Raw genomic sequence first — 11,297 nt, 5'->3', positions numbered from 1 at the left:
ATACTGTACGGATTTTCCTCTAGACGTTCTGCTGCTTATGTACAAAGTAAAGTTTAATAGTTGCAGCTGTTTGTCCTTGAGCGCTATCTGATCGCTGTTCAAGGCCGTGTTGTTGGGGATGATACAATAACGCTAGCAGGGGAGAACTGTGTTCCTGTAGAAAGGCTGGGATTTCCCGACAAGAAGACTATAATAGTTTTTAAACTGGTTGTGATAACAGCCAGGAGGAGACTCCCTCCCCTGGACACAGCTAATTTTAGGGGGTTTAAAATTGATACAATCACATTATCGATTTTTATGCAAACAGAGGGATAGAAACCATGGTTAGAAACCAATCAAAATGTGCATATTAATAATTTTCTTTCTTCAGAAGTTTTTTTCTTCTTCTTTTTTTAAATTCAGAAAACAGTATTTTCTTGGATGTGTAGTCCTAAAGATGAAACCACTTATTTAGAGAAGTGGAATTTTGTTTTGGGGTGTGTTTTTTCTTTTGATAAGGGACTTGTTTACAAGGTGAGTGGTGATTAGAAAAAGGATGAGAAGGAACCCTGCAAAAGGTAAAGCACTAAAAGTGAACTTCTGTGTTAGGAATCTTTCGAATTTAGCGTAGAGCGTAGAGAGGCTTCTTGAATTCAGCGCAATACGTAGCCGGCTCTCAGAATGTAGCGTTGTCGGGACCCCCCTTGCAGGGCCCCTTGAAAGGGCTCACACAGCACATTTTCTGTATCTCTTCGTATTCCCGTCTTAAACAGTGAAAACGCAGTGACACCGAATCTGTTCTGTTCTCCGTGACCTCATTTCCCTTTCCTCATGCCAAAGTTGGTAGTCTGAGCAATTTCAAGGACACACAGCTCAGGCGGCAGCGTACCGATACTCCCTCAGGTAAACAGGAGTATGTGGCCTTGAAGCCGTGGCCTTGGTATGGCCAAATCAATGTACTGCCTTACATATGTGTGCTTGCTATAGAAATAAAAAAAAAACTCTTGATGTATGTTTTTTTGATTGGATTCCAGCCAAAATAGTTACGTATTTTAAGGTGTAAGTCTATGGGACAGCGAAATTGGCGTATGAGACCTTAAATACTAGTAGCCGATTTAGCTTAATACACTACATTGCGAACCTGTCTATATTAGCAACCGCTAATATTTCTATCTAGTTCAATAATCTGTTGATATTAGCGCGGGAAACTAAAAAACACAACTTTCTATTGATACATGTTTGGCTCAATTAATGATCTATAACCGCTTGTAAGATTTTTGATAAATACATAGATTTAAAAATCACACCCAATTCAATGGTATGTTCTGATTTTATCATAAACTGTAGCTACTTATTTGTGTCTGTACATTCGAAGGAAAAGTTCAATCCATCCTGTACAACTGTTGCGCAATCAAGTTATTACTATGAAACAGGAAGTCTTGATAAATTGTAAAGCTTTCGTTAATCAAGTAGCTTTTCCTGATGAACGTGGGAATTATTCTACAGGAAGCTTCTTCAGCTGTAACCTAGCAGCACATTCGTGGCCTCCATTTAAAGGCATCTACCGCGAAGTGACGCCTCTTCAGTTAGCTTGTCAGTATCCGGGAGACCGCCGTGTTGTGTACCTCTTCAGACCGCTCCTTGCCCCATCCCCTTCTACAGAGCTAACTTGCACATATCCTGTGCATTAGATAATTTTTCTGTCCAAGGTGGGTTTGTTGTTTTGATATCCTTGAAGTTGTTCGTGTTTGTTTATGGTAAACGTATGGCGCGCGTTATTTGACTTCATAAAATATGTGCTAGATTACCTTGACGTTATTTGAACACTTCCTCTTCGGTTCCGTCCTGATAGTTCCTTCTAGACTAAATTACCCTGGATGCCAAACTAGTATCGGGCCGTTAGCCGTTTTCCTTCGGCAGCCGAGAGCCCTTCGCCTGCCTGCGGGGGACTTGAGCCCGGGGGGAGTTTGTGTTGGCTACTCCCCCCGGGCTAGACTCCCCCGTACACCAGCGGGCGAAGGGCTCTTGCGGCCCGGAAAACGAGTTTGGATTCCAGGGTAAGACTAAATCGGCGTTCGGTTGATTCTTAGAGGCTTTACGTGCAAAATATATTTCAGCATAGGTAGGAAAATTGGAGATCAGCACTAGTCGTGTGGTATACAGAATCTGCTGAGTCATATGCGGCTGACCTGATTGTAAAGTACACAAAGATGATGTAATGTAGACGGGGTGGGTTTTGTCACTCCCACAAATGTAAAGATGGTGACGCCAAAACACACCTACATTTTATACCAAAATTCATAAATATAACCAAGAAATAACGAATTCTCCTCTTAATTCATTGCATACTGTTGATAGAAAGAAACAAATTTTGTCCATTATTGGGACCAAGTCGGATTGGACCAATTTGTTCAGTTTATAACGTTATAGTATAAAAACAATTTTGATTTTAATTGAATTAGTAAATAACCTCCTCTGTGTACCATTCACATAATTTTACACTCACTGAGGAAATGATTACTACGAAATGTAGTAATCATCTAAATTAAAAACATGACAGAGAATAGATAGATAATGTCATGACAATTGGCATAATTTTCCTAACATTACTGTTTCATGACATGACAAGTACATGTATGGCATTTTTTCACTTTGCAGTATTTTTATGAAGAGCTCACAGCTACTTCTTAATGGGATTGAATCAATCATCAAGGTATGAGCAATGCTGTGTATTGCAAACCGCCATTCAAGACAAAATGAATGAAATTTGTTTATCAAGGGCATACTAATAGAGATGGGATAGTCCCAAAACCAAGACATGCATGTATTGAAGGGTGTTGATGTAATCCATTCTTAAAAACAACTTTCCAAGTGTGATAAGTACTCTCCGTGCAAATGTTTCGATCATGGGTTATTTTGTTGTTGTTGTTTTTTCTATGATTTTATGTTTCCCCTGTAGTGGATGCAGTTTTTTTCACTTTCCTTCCTTTAGATCAAGAGACAACAAAGTAACCCTTAAAGAAAACTTTTGCTTGGAGAGTATGGTAAGATGCTCAAACGTTGCAAATAAAAGTCAGACATTCTTACCAGCATTGCCACATTTAGATAGTTACATGTAACGTTACATGACACTAATACTAGTAGTAAAGGAGCTTCACTATTGATTGTCAGTGGATGTAGAAGTTAAGACATCATTGCTGTAACGTTACATATGTTATATTTTTTTTCTTTTCTTAGCGACCCAGAACAGCTCAGCATGTCTAAGGAGTTTGTTGAAGCCACCATCCGCGACAACAAAGTGGTGGTGTTTTCCAAGACCTACTGTCCATACTGCAAGATGGCTAAGCAGCAACTGAACAAGTACAAGGGGCAGTACAAGGTTTGTTGCTAAGTATAATCTGGATTAATGAATCATCTGTATGTATTTTTTATAAAGTTCTACTGTCTTCAGGATTAATTGCAAGGATGGCTGTTGTGAATATGCCTTGACCTAAAAGCCTGTATTATTTTGTCATTCCAGGAGGAACCTGTAATTATTGAGATTGAGAATCGCCCAGACTGCGAGCAGATCCAGGCTATCTTGGGGAAAATCACTGGAGGTCGAACAGTAAGGCACAATAATATTAATTTTGTAAAGGTGGCATAGACACAGAACCCCACATGAAAAAATACAAAACTGCAAGACTTATTGATGTATTCCAACACCTGAAACTCCACGTGTGAAGATCTAGTGGAGCATGCTACTGGTACTTAAGCAAACCTTACAGTCTGGTACATTATACAAAACTGGTGTGTTATTAGTACTACTTATTATGTGAAACAAACAGCTTGAATTGAGGACGTATCTCTTACTTCATCCTGTGCTTGATACTGAAAGGTTCCCCGTGTCTTCATCAATGGCAAGTGCATCGGTGGAGGCAGCGAGACCAAGGCTGCAGAGGATTCTGGCAAGCTGAAGACAATGCTGAGTACAGCTGGGGCCATCTAATCCCACCTGACGAAATTCCAGTGCCTGAGAATAGAAGCTAGCAAGCATTTCTACTCATATCAGTAGTTTGTGTTGTGATTTTCATTCATGTAGTCTATATGTGTGTTTTCCACATTGATGCAGAAATGAGTGACGCACAAGCGAAGTACCAATTTAAAAAAAACTCTCTAGAAACAATTTTTTTAAGAACTATATGGCCAACCATCTCCCTCTCACTATATTTTTGTTACAAAACAATACCACCAGATGATCATTCAATCAAGAGCTTGATAAGGCATTGAAACAGATCATTCGTATATCTTCCAGGCTTCTTCAGTGTCATTGATGTGTAAATATTGCTTCAAAATTTCAGTCCTGCAAATACATGATTCCTTCCAAAAACATTTTAATTAAAATGAAACAACGTTAACATGTTGTCAGAACTACACTTTTGACCACTTGGGAGGAAGTCTGTTGATGTTGTAATGTATTGTACTGCATTGTGTTGTTCTACTCACTGGACAAATAGCTTTCTTGAAGCTAAAAGTGGATCAGAGAAAACAAAACATAACTGCTGAATAACAGCATTAATCATGTCACCACTGCAAAATCAAAATAAAAAGTTTCAAAGAACACTGGTGTATGACTTTTATTGAATTCCAGCTATTGCTCTCTACATACATCCAGCTTGCAGAGCGTGCTCTCTTGCTGTATATCAGAGGAACAGTGGTATTAGTGTAAAAACAAAGTGTAATGAAGAACAAAAACTTGTGTATTAAGTGAACAACTTTGTTAGTAGAACGTAATCTTTTGACAATTGAGAAAATTTCCAGTTTCAAAAACGTGAAATATTTGGCTTTGGGGATTTTTATGTGAACGATCTCATTGCCCTTACTACCTAACAAAAATTTGTTCACTCTCTGTCGGATCTTTTTCAGAATCAACATCTATAATGCTGTTGTGTCCACTTTAAAGACATGCAAATAATGAAACTGGAAATATGTCTCTTGAGAAAAAAATACATAAAACAGAGTTAGTCATTAGATAACTAGCTTTTTTTAATCTTATAGACAGGATGCTGAACCCAGTATGAAGCTTGGAATCTTTGTAACAAATCTTGTTCTCAATGCTAAATATCAATGCTATACTAGAGGAATGTAAGTCCTTGTGTTTACTATAAATGCAACTATTGAATAGAAACGTGCTAGAGATGAAAGTAACGTTCTCAACTTTTTCTATGATGTGTAACATTTCTGTTGTACTAGTATACCACATCAACAAACCATCTTTCAGTCATTTTTTTGCCTCTAAAAGCCAAAGCTGAATTTTTCCACAATACAAATATATTGCACAGACATCCTTGCTGAAGTACTGGTACTTTAGGCAAACTGATCAAAATACAACTAAACTCTATGTGGGGAAATGGTGTAGGTATAATTGTGTGCTCTGCTCTGTTTTGTTAAAGCTAAATAACACTGTCTTAAAGACGTGAAAGTGACCCTAGTGTCACATGAATGATACATGAATCAATGTATGTTTTGTACCTGCTGTACCTGACAGGAAAAACTAAACTTATGATGAGGCGAATCGTGCTACTGATGACATGCCTTGGTACTGCCACATGAGTATAGCAATGTTCAAAAGGTGAAACTATAATTTTGGTTACAACTGCTATATCCCAGAGACCCATTCAACTCTTTTCAGTCCTCATTGCACTCTTGATGTGTTTGTTGCTGTTGTTGTTGTCTTCCTTCATCTTCTCACTATTCATCTTCCTGTGTGTACTTGAACTTCTTGCGAATCTTGCGGAACTTCTTGAGGTCCCATTTGTCAGTGGGCAGCATCCAGTGCCCGTTGAACACACAGTGAACCGTCATGTTGTCCTTAAAGTTGAGGTCTGGCAGAAGCTGTGGCAAAAAATTTTGAGAAAAATTGAGAATGGGTTCAGTGACCTTCTGGAAAGCCCTTTTTAATTAGTTGCAGATCAACTACAAGGAATTTGGGATATTAGGCCACAGCAAGTAATTTTTATGGATGACATCCGCGCGCGCATTAATTTTCGCCTGATTTTGAAAAAAAAAACAAGAACTTTTGTTGCCCTCTGACAGTGGTCAACATGCCGAAAATGGCAAAGGTGTCTGTTGCCACACCGGAAGGCAAATAACCGAAGAGAGGAGACAAGAAAAGGATCTGAATTAATGTTTTGTTTCTTACTTTGATGCAGTGATATGTGATGCTGGCGGTGTGTATGTGATGTTCCCACTGAATCAAAACCATTCGTACAATGATTGAGTCAAAATTTCAAAATGTAAGAACCTTGTTTTTTTCGGCCCGTCTTGTGTTTTTTTCGCCCGCCCGCATTAGATTTGGGGTCTGAGGAGGATGTCATCCATAAAATTTACTTGCTGTGGCCTTAAGCAAAGTTACCTGAAAGTTTCAGAATAGCTTGGTCTTTTCCGTTGTGAAATATAGAGATGCATTGATTATTGTCCAAATGTTCTGAATACCTCTGCTTGAGCAGGTTAAATGGCAGTGACCCCGGGTTTGCTGACAATGAGAGCCATGTGCATGGTAAAAGTTGAAGCTACATGTATGATCCCTTACACTAAGTTACAGTACCATAGCAATAGTAGGATACCCCTAAAATAGCTTCCATGCAGCAGACTGGCAATTCTTTAATGAAATAAGCAATGTTACTGGACAGAATGGATAACAGCAAACTACCAATGAGTGAAAATATCCCACCTTGGGGGTGATGAGGAAGTACTGGGAGGTGTTCTCCCTACAAGCTGACCCCACAACCAGGTCAAACACTCGCCGCTCGTTGGTGGGATCCATGCCCTGCAGACAAGAGGCATGTCATGATACAGATGTCATTGATACAGATAATACTAAACTCTAAAGCAGGGGGCCAGTGCACTGGTAGCACTATGTCTTGAACTCTTTCCTTTGAGTGCTGTGTAGACAGGCAGCATGTACCATTTAACAATCTTGGAATTAAAATTAGTCCACGACCTACAGCAAGCAGACCTGACCCTTTACAAGCTAAGCAATTGCTTAGATTATGTAGATTACCTGGTTGATTTCATCCACGACCCTGAAGGGACACCTGGTCAGCTCTTGTAGTGCCATGAGATACAAGATGGTGGACACACTGCGCTCTCCGCCACTTTGGTGGTACGGGTTGAGCTCGTGAAGCTGGGACGCGTTACGGAACTTCACGCGTATCCTGATTCCATACTTGTCGTAGTCCTCCTGAAAGATAATTAGCAAGAATGAGGATAGGTCCAACAAATACAAGATAACAAATACGGTTGACATGAAAACTTTTCTTAAACTCAGGACCTTTAGACTCAGAGTCAACCACCCTAAGCAGGAGGAACACTAACCTCGTTCTCAGCGTGCAGGTCGACCTCCCCCACACATTCCAACATGCTCATGAAGCGGGAGAAGTTGTAGTTGATCCTGTCCACCAGTTCCCGCAGCGGCGTCAGCCAGCGCTCCCGCACCACACAAATCTCCTGCCGCTGACTCTCCAGGTGATTCCCTTGCTGGTCCACCTGTGGTTTGTGTGCGGAAACAGTGTTACAAAACCCTGTACACCAGCATAATGTGCAACCATTTTTCAGCAGTTTAAACGAGCCACGTGTATTCTGGTTCAAATTGAAATCAAAATGGTCCTAATGCTTAAAGAATAGCTCTCAGAGTCCAATATTTAATTTGACTTAACAATTGTTCATTACATTAAAATGTTCATTTCATTATCATATGTATTATTATATGAAGTCTCACCTCTCTGTTGAGCTTGGCTATGTCCCTTTGCCTCTTTTCATATTCTTGTATGACCTGAAGAAAGTAAGGGCACAAAGATAAAACATCTTCAATTTGGGTAGAAAATTAAGTCACACAATAAAATCACAAAAGTCATCAAGGTTTACTAGACTAAGTGTACAATAGCAACAGCAATGTAAAAAAGTAACAGTAAGATTTGTTTGCTTTAAAATCATGAAGAATACAAGAAATAAACAAGAAGTTTCCCCTTACCCCCGGGTCAGTCTGGAAGCAGAGGTCGGCCCTGGCTCTGGTGTCGTTGATCATGGCTTCTATTTCATCCAGGTCATCAGTAGGATACTGGTTGAAGGCCTGTGTGAGAGAAAATACCAAAATTTGATATGTAACAATAGCATTTTCTGTCACACAGGCATGCAACCAGTATCCTGCTGATATCCTCCTTAGATTAGCAATATACAGTCCAATTGCCAAAAGCTGCTCACCCTTAGGTCTACTGAAAAATCTGTTAAGTGCTTATGACACAAAAATAAAGCATTTTCTGATTATATACAACAACAGTGTGGAGTATCATTCCATCAACATACACTCATGGTGGTGTGATGTTCGATCACAGGGGAAGAGTGTGTATTTGGTCTAATTATACTGTTGTTGTTGAATGTAATCAGAAAATGTATTATGGTGTCATAGTCACCTAAAGTAAAGCCTAACACAGCAAGTAAAGTACATCTTGGAATTGCTGTAGTAAGCGCAAGCAGTAATTAAATCACAGAGTGGATCACAGCCCTTTATAACTGATAGATGCATGCTCATTTCAAACAATCTATTGCTCTTGGGAAGTACAAATGTGTTCAATGTCAAAAATCCATGTAAAATGGGCAAAGAAGTACATGTCCTGTCCATGCATCAAACGTTAGGACGAGACTAATGAATGTATTTATGTATATTCGCTAACAGTCAGGTATGTTATAACATAACCGTGTAACAAATGAACACAATCGTCCATGCGGTAGTTGTTGAGTTTTAACATACGTCTATCCAGTGCTGAGGTGGTGACAACTCCCCAGTGTCTTCTCGCTGCTCCAGACCGATAGTCTCCTTCACCACATCTATGGAGCGTTTGTACCTGTCTTTGGCAGTCTTGGCCTCCTGCTCCGCCATGTGTGCCTCTTGCTGTAACAGGAAGATTATGATGAGCAGTTGCCAATCCCAGCATTCCTACCAACATGGACTGTTTATCGCATCCACACAGTTTGGGAGGTGGCTTAAGTAATGCTGGCCTAATCCTCAGAGGAGTGAGTGAGTGAGTAATCCTCATCAAACAAATGCAAATTTAGGAAACAACTAACACTGAGGAGCAGTATCAATGACATTTCTCAAGGGAAATTAACTGTAAACATGAGAAGGCTGTCCTGTATTACCTTGAGCCTGCGCTCTGTGTCCGACCACTCCCTCTGCTCCGTCTCCAGGCGTGACACCTCTGCTGTTGCCAGGAGGTGCTGCATACTGAGCTCAACCTTCTCCTTGTGGTGGTCCAATACTTTCTGTAGGTGATGCAACATGAACCTGCTTAGAAGCTATGCTGCACACTTAACATAACACTAATTTACACAACTTTTCAAGGTTCAACACTCTTTCACACTGCAGCAGAATTACTGTTTCTGAAAAGTTGCAGATATGTGATATGCTGAACATGAATGTACAAAATGTACATTCTAACTTCTGATCAAAACTAAACCTGCATTCAGACCTTGATGTAGTCCTTGAGTTCTTTGACCAGCTTGAGTCTTTTGTCATTGATGGCAACAATCTTTTCCTTAGCTTCCATCTCTGCTGCTTCAAGGTCAACAGCATCGTTCTCATACTGTTGGATCCTGGAAAGACAAACTTCTATTTAGTACATGTTTGTTTGTTTATTGTATGCAGCACATATCTGGTAAACCATCAAATAATTGCACACCTTACATACAGGACCTCTGGCTTTGCAGCCCTTCTAGCCAAGTACGCATCTGAGTCAAGTTAAGAAATTTGGGGTAAAGAGCTTTCACCAAGGGCATAACATTGAGACCTGCTAAGGATTTTAACCAACGACCCTAACAGGCACAAGGCCAACATGTCACCAGATGTCCCTTAACCTAAACTGTGTTCAGAAACTTCCAAAAGCAATTCTGCATTTGCTACAAAAACTGACATATCAAACTTCCTAGTTTTTTGTGAACAATGTCTCAAGAAAAGTGAAGCATCTACCTAGATTTTTTGTGAACAATGTCTCAAGAAAAGTGAAGCATCTACCTGGACTCCTTGGTCCTGATCTGCTGCTCAAGGCGACTCTTTTTCTCTCTCTTTGCACTTAGCTCTTTCTGTAGATAGAAATGTACCATTTAAGAAAACAGAACATCATAAAAAGATGACATAATGTAAAAAGCTGCTTTTGTCTAACTAGGAGCTTATTTCAATCAAACAGGAAAAGTGAAAAGATGAGGATTTGGGACATCTTTAGGGACCATTTTGTTGAACATGAGCAGTTGGTTAAAAAGGTTCTACAGTGAAGAGAGACAAAGGGCCGCCCTTCTTTTACTTTGGAAAAAAAGATACAGGGTTGGAAAATTCAGATAAGCTATCCTTTATGTGTGACAAGGAGCCAAGGATTCCACATGTCATCGTACTAAGAGAAACTGAACTATTTATTGGAGTTTGTACCTTCTCCTGCCTCAGTCTGTTGTCCCTGAGTCTCAATTCATCCTCCTTCTTGTCCAGCTCCTTATACTGCTCCTGTCCCGCATCTCGGTTGGTCAGGGCTTCCTGGAAGGGAAACACAGAACAAGATATATCTTACATCTGAAAATAATTTCATCAGGTTGGTAGAACTTAGGAGACAGGTATTTCTTTTTACACAACCGGTAAATTCTCACCTTGCTGACGTTTCGGTGTCTGTCAGACACCTTCTTCAGAGCTTCTTACTGGAGTACTGCATCTCGCCGCTATATGTAGCCGATGTAGGTGGCGCTTTTGCTGATATATCTTACAGTTTGTCATAAGCCGGACACAGTCTCATCAGTATCATTTACCTTGCTGTGTACTTCTCATAATTCACCAAATCACCATGACATTAAGTAAGGCTGTTCCTTGATATAAAAGGTTGTGAAGTTGACCTACCGTAAGCTCCCTCTCCACTTGTGCCCTCTGCTCTGCATCAACTGACAGGTTCAGCAGATTAGCTTCCCTGGACAAACACATGTACACAGTCAGATACACTCTACAAAAGTACATATGGTGATCCATTATATCTATGGTTTACAGTTTAGGGAACTTTGTAATATATGGAAACAAGCACTGCAGTTCAACCCCATATTGACCCCATACATGACCTGGCAAGTTTGTCTCAAGGCCACAGCTCAGGTGGGAGAATTCTTGACACTTTATCTGATCATGCGTGTGCCTAAAATATATAGCTTTGCCGAAAATAGACACACACACACACAAACGCATACACTGTCAATTATTGAGTAAAAATCTTACCGAACGGAGCTGTTGGTGGAACTGACCTCTCCCGTGTACCGAG

The 11,297-nt window shown here is 40.1% G+C and overlaps 2 protein-coding genes across 3 annotated transcripts in view; one reads left to right on the top strand and one right to left on the bottom strand.

The window, feature by feature from the left end:
* Positions 1-1,417: 1,417 nt before the first annotated feature.
* LOC109471850 (glutaredoxin-C4-like) lies at positions 1,418-4,579 on the top strand. 2 transcript variants are annotated; one of them, XM_019771242.1, is made up of 5 exons: positions 1,418-1,688; positions 2,638-2,692; positions 3,217-3,358; positions 3,500-3,586; positions 3,857-4,579. In XM_019771242.1, the coding sequence occupies exons 2-5, from the start codon at positions 2,670-2,672 to the stop codon at positions 3,965-3,967; spliced, it is 363 nt and encodes a 120-aa protein (XP_019626801.1). In that variant the 5' UTR covers positions 1,418-1,688; positions 2,638-2,669; the 3' UTR covers positions 3,968-4,579. The 2 variants fall into 2 exon arrangements, with proteins under 2 accessions (XP_019626801.1, XP_019626802.1); XM_019771243.1 differs by lacking the exon at positions 2,638-2,692 and having other exon boundaries at positions 1,435-1,688.
* Positions 4,580-4,581: 2 nt separating this feature from the next.
* The window catches only part of LOC109471852 (structural maintenance of chromosomes protein 5-like), a 16,024-nt gene continuing 9,308 nt past the window's right edge, over positions 4,582-11,297 (bottom strand). The window contains exons 17-29 of the mRNA XM_019771246.1: positions 11,255-11,297; positions 10,892-10,958; positions 10,436-10,537; positions 10,028-10,095; positions 9,486-9,609; positions 9,157-9,279; positions 8,768-8,908; positions 7,991-8,089; positions 7,739-7,792; positions 7,336-7,506; positions 7,022-7,201; positions 6,692-6,787; positions 4,582-5,853 (exon numbers count right to left, since the gene is read on the bottom strand). Coding sequence (XP_019626805.1) covers positions 5,710-5,853; positions 6,692-6,787; positions 7,022-7,201; positions 7,336-7,506; positions 7,739-7,792; positions 7,991-8,089; positions 8,768-8,908; positions 9,157-9,279; positions 9,486-9,609; positions 10,028-10,095; positions 10,436-10,537; positions 10,892-10,958; positions 11,255-11,297 — 1,412 coding nt within the window. The 3' untranslated portion in view covers positions 4,582-5,709. The remainder of the gene's footprint in view (positions 5,854-6,691; positions 6,788-7,021; positions 7,202-7,335; positions 7,507-7,738; positions 7,793-7,990; positions 8,090-8,767; positions 8,909-9,156; positions 9,280-9,485; positions 9,610-10,027; positions 10,096-10,435; positions 10,538-10,891; positions 10,959-11,254) is intronic.

The sequence above is a fragment of the Branchiostoma belcheri genome, unplaced genomic scaffold (genome assembly GCF_001625305.1).
Source record: "Branchiostoma belcheri isolate BF01 breed outbred unplaced genomic scaffold, Haploidv18h27 scaffold26, whole genome shotgun sequence".
Lineage (NCBI taxonomy): Eukaryota > Metazoa > Chordata > Leptocardii > Amphioxiformes > Branchiostomatidae > Branchiostoma > Branchiostoma belcheri.
This window is presented reverse-complemented; position numbering and strand designations above follow the sequence as displayed.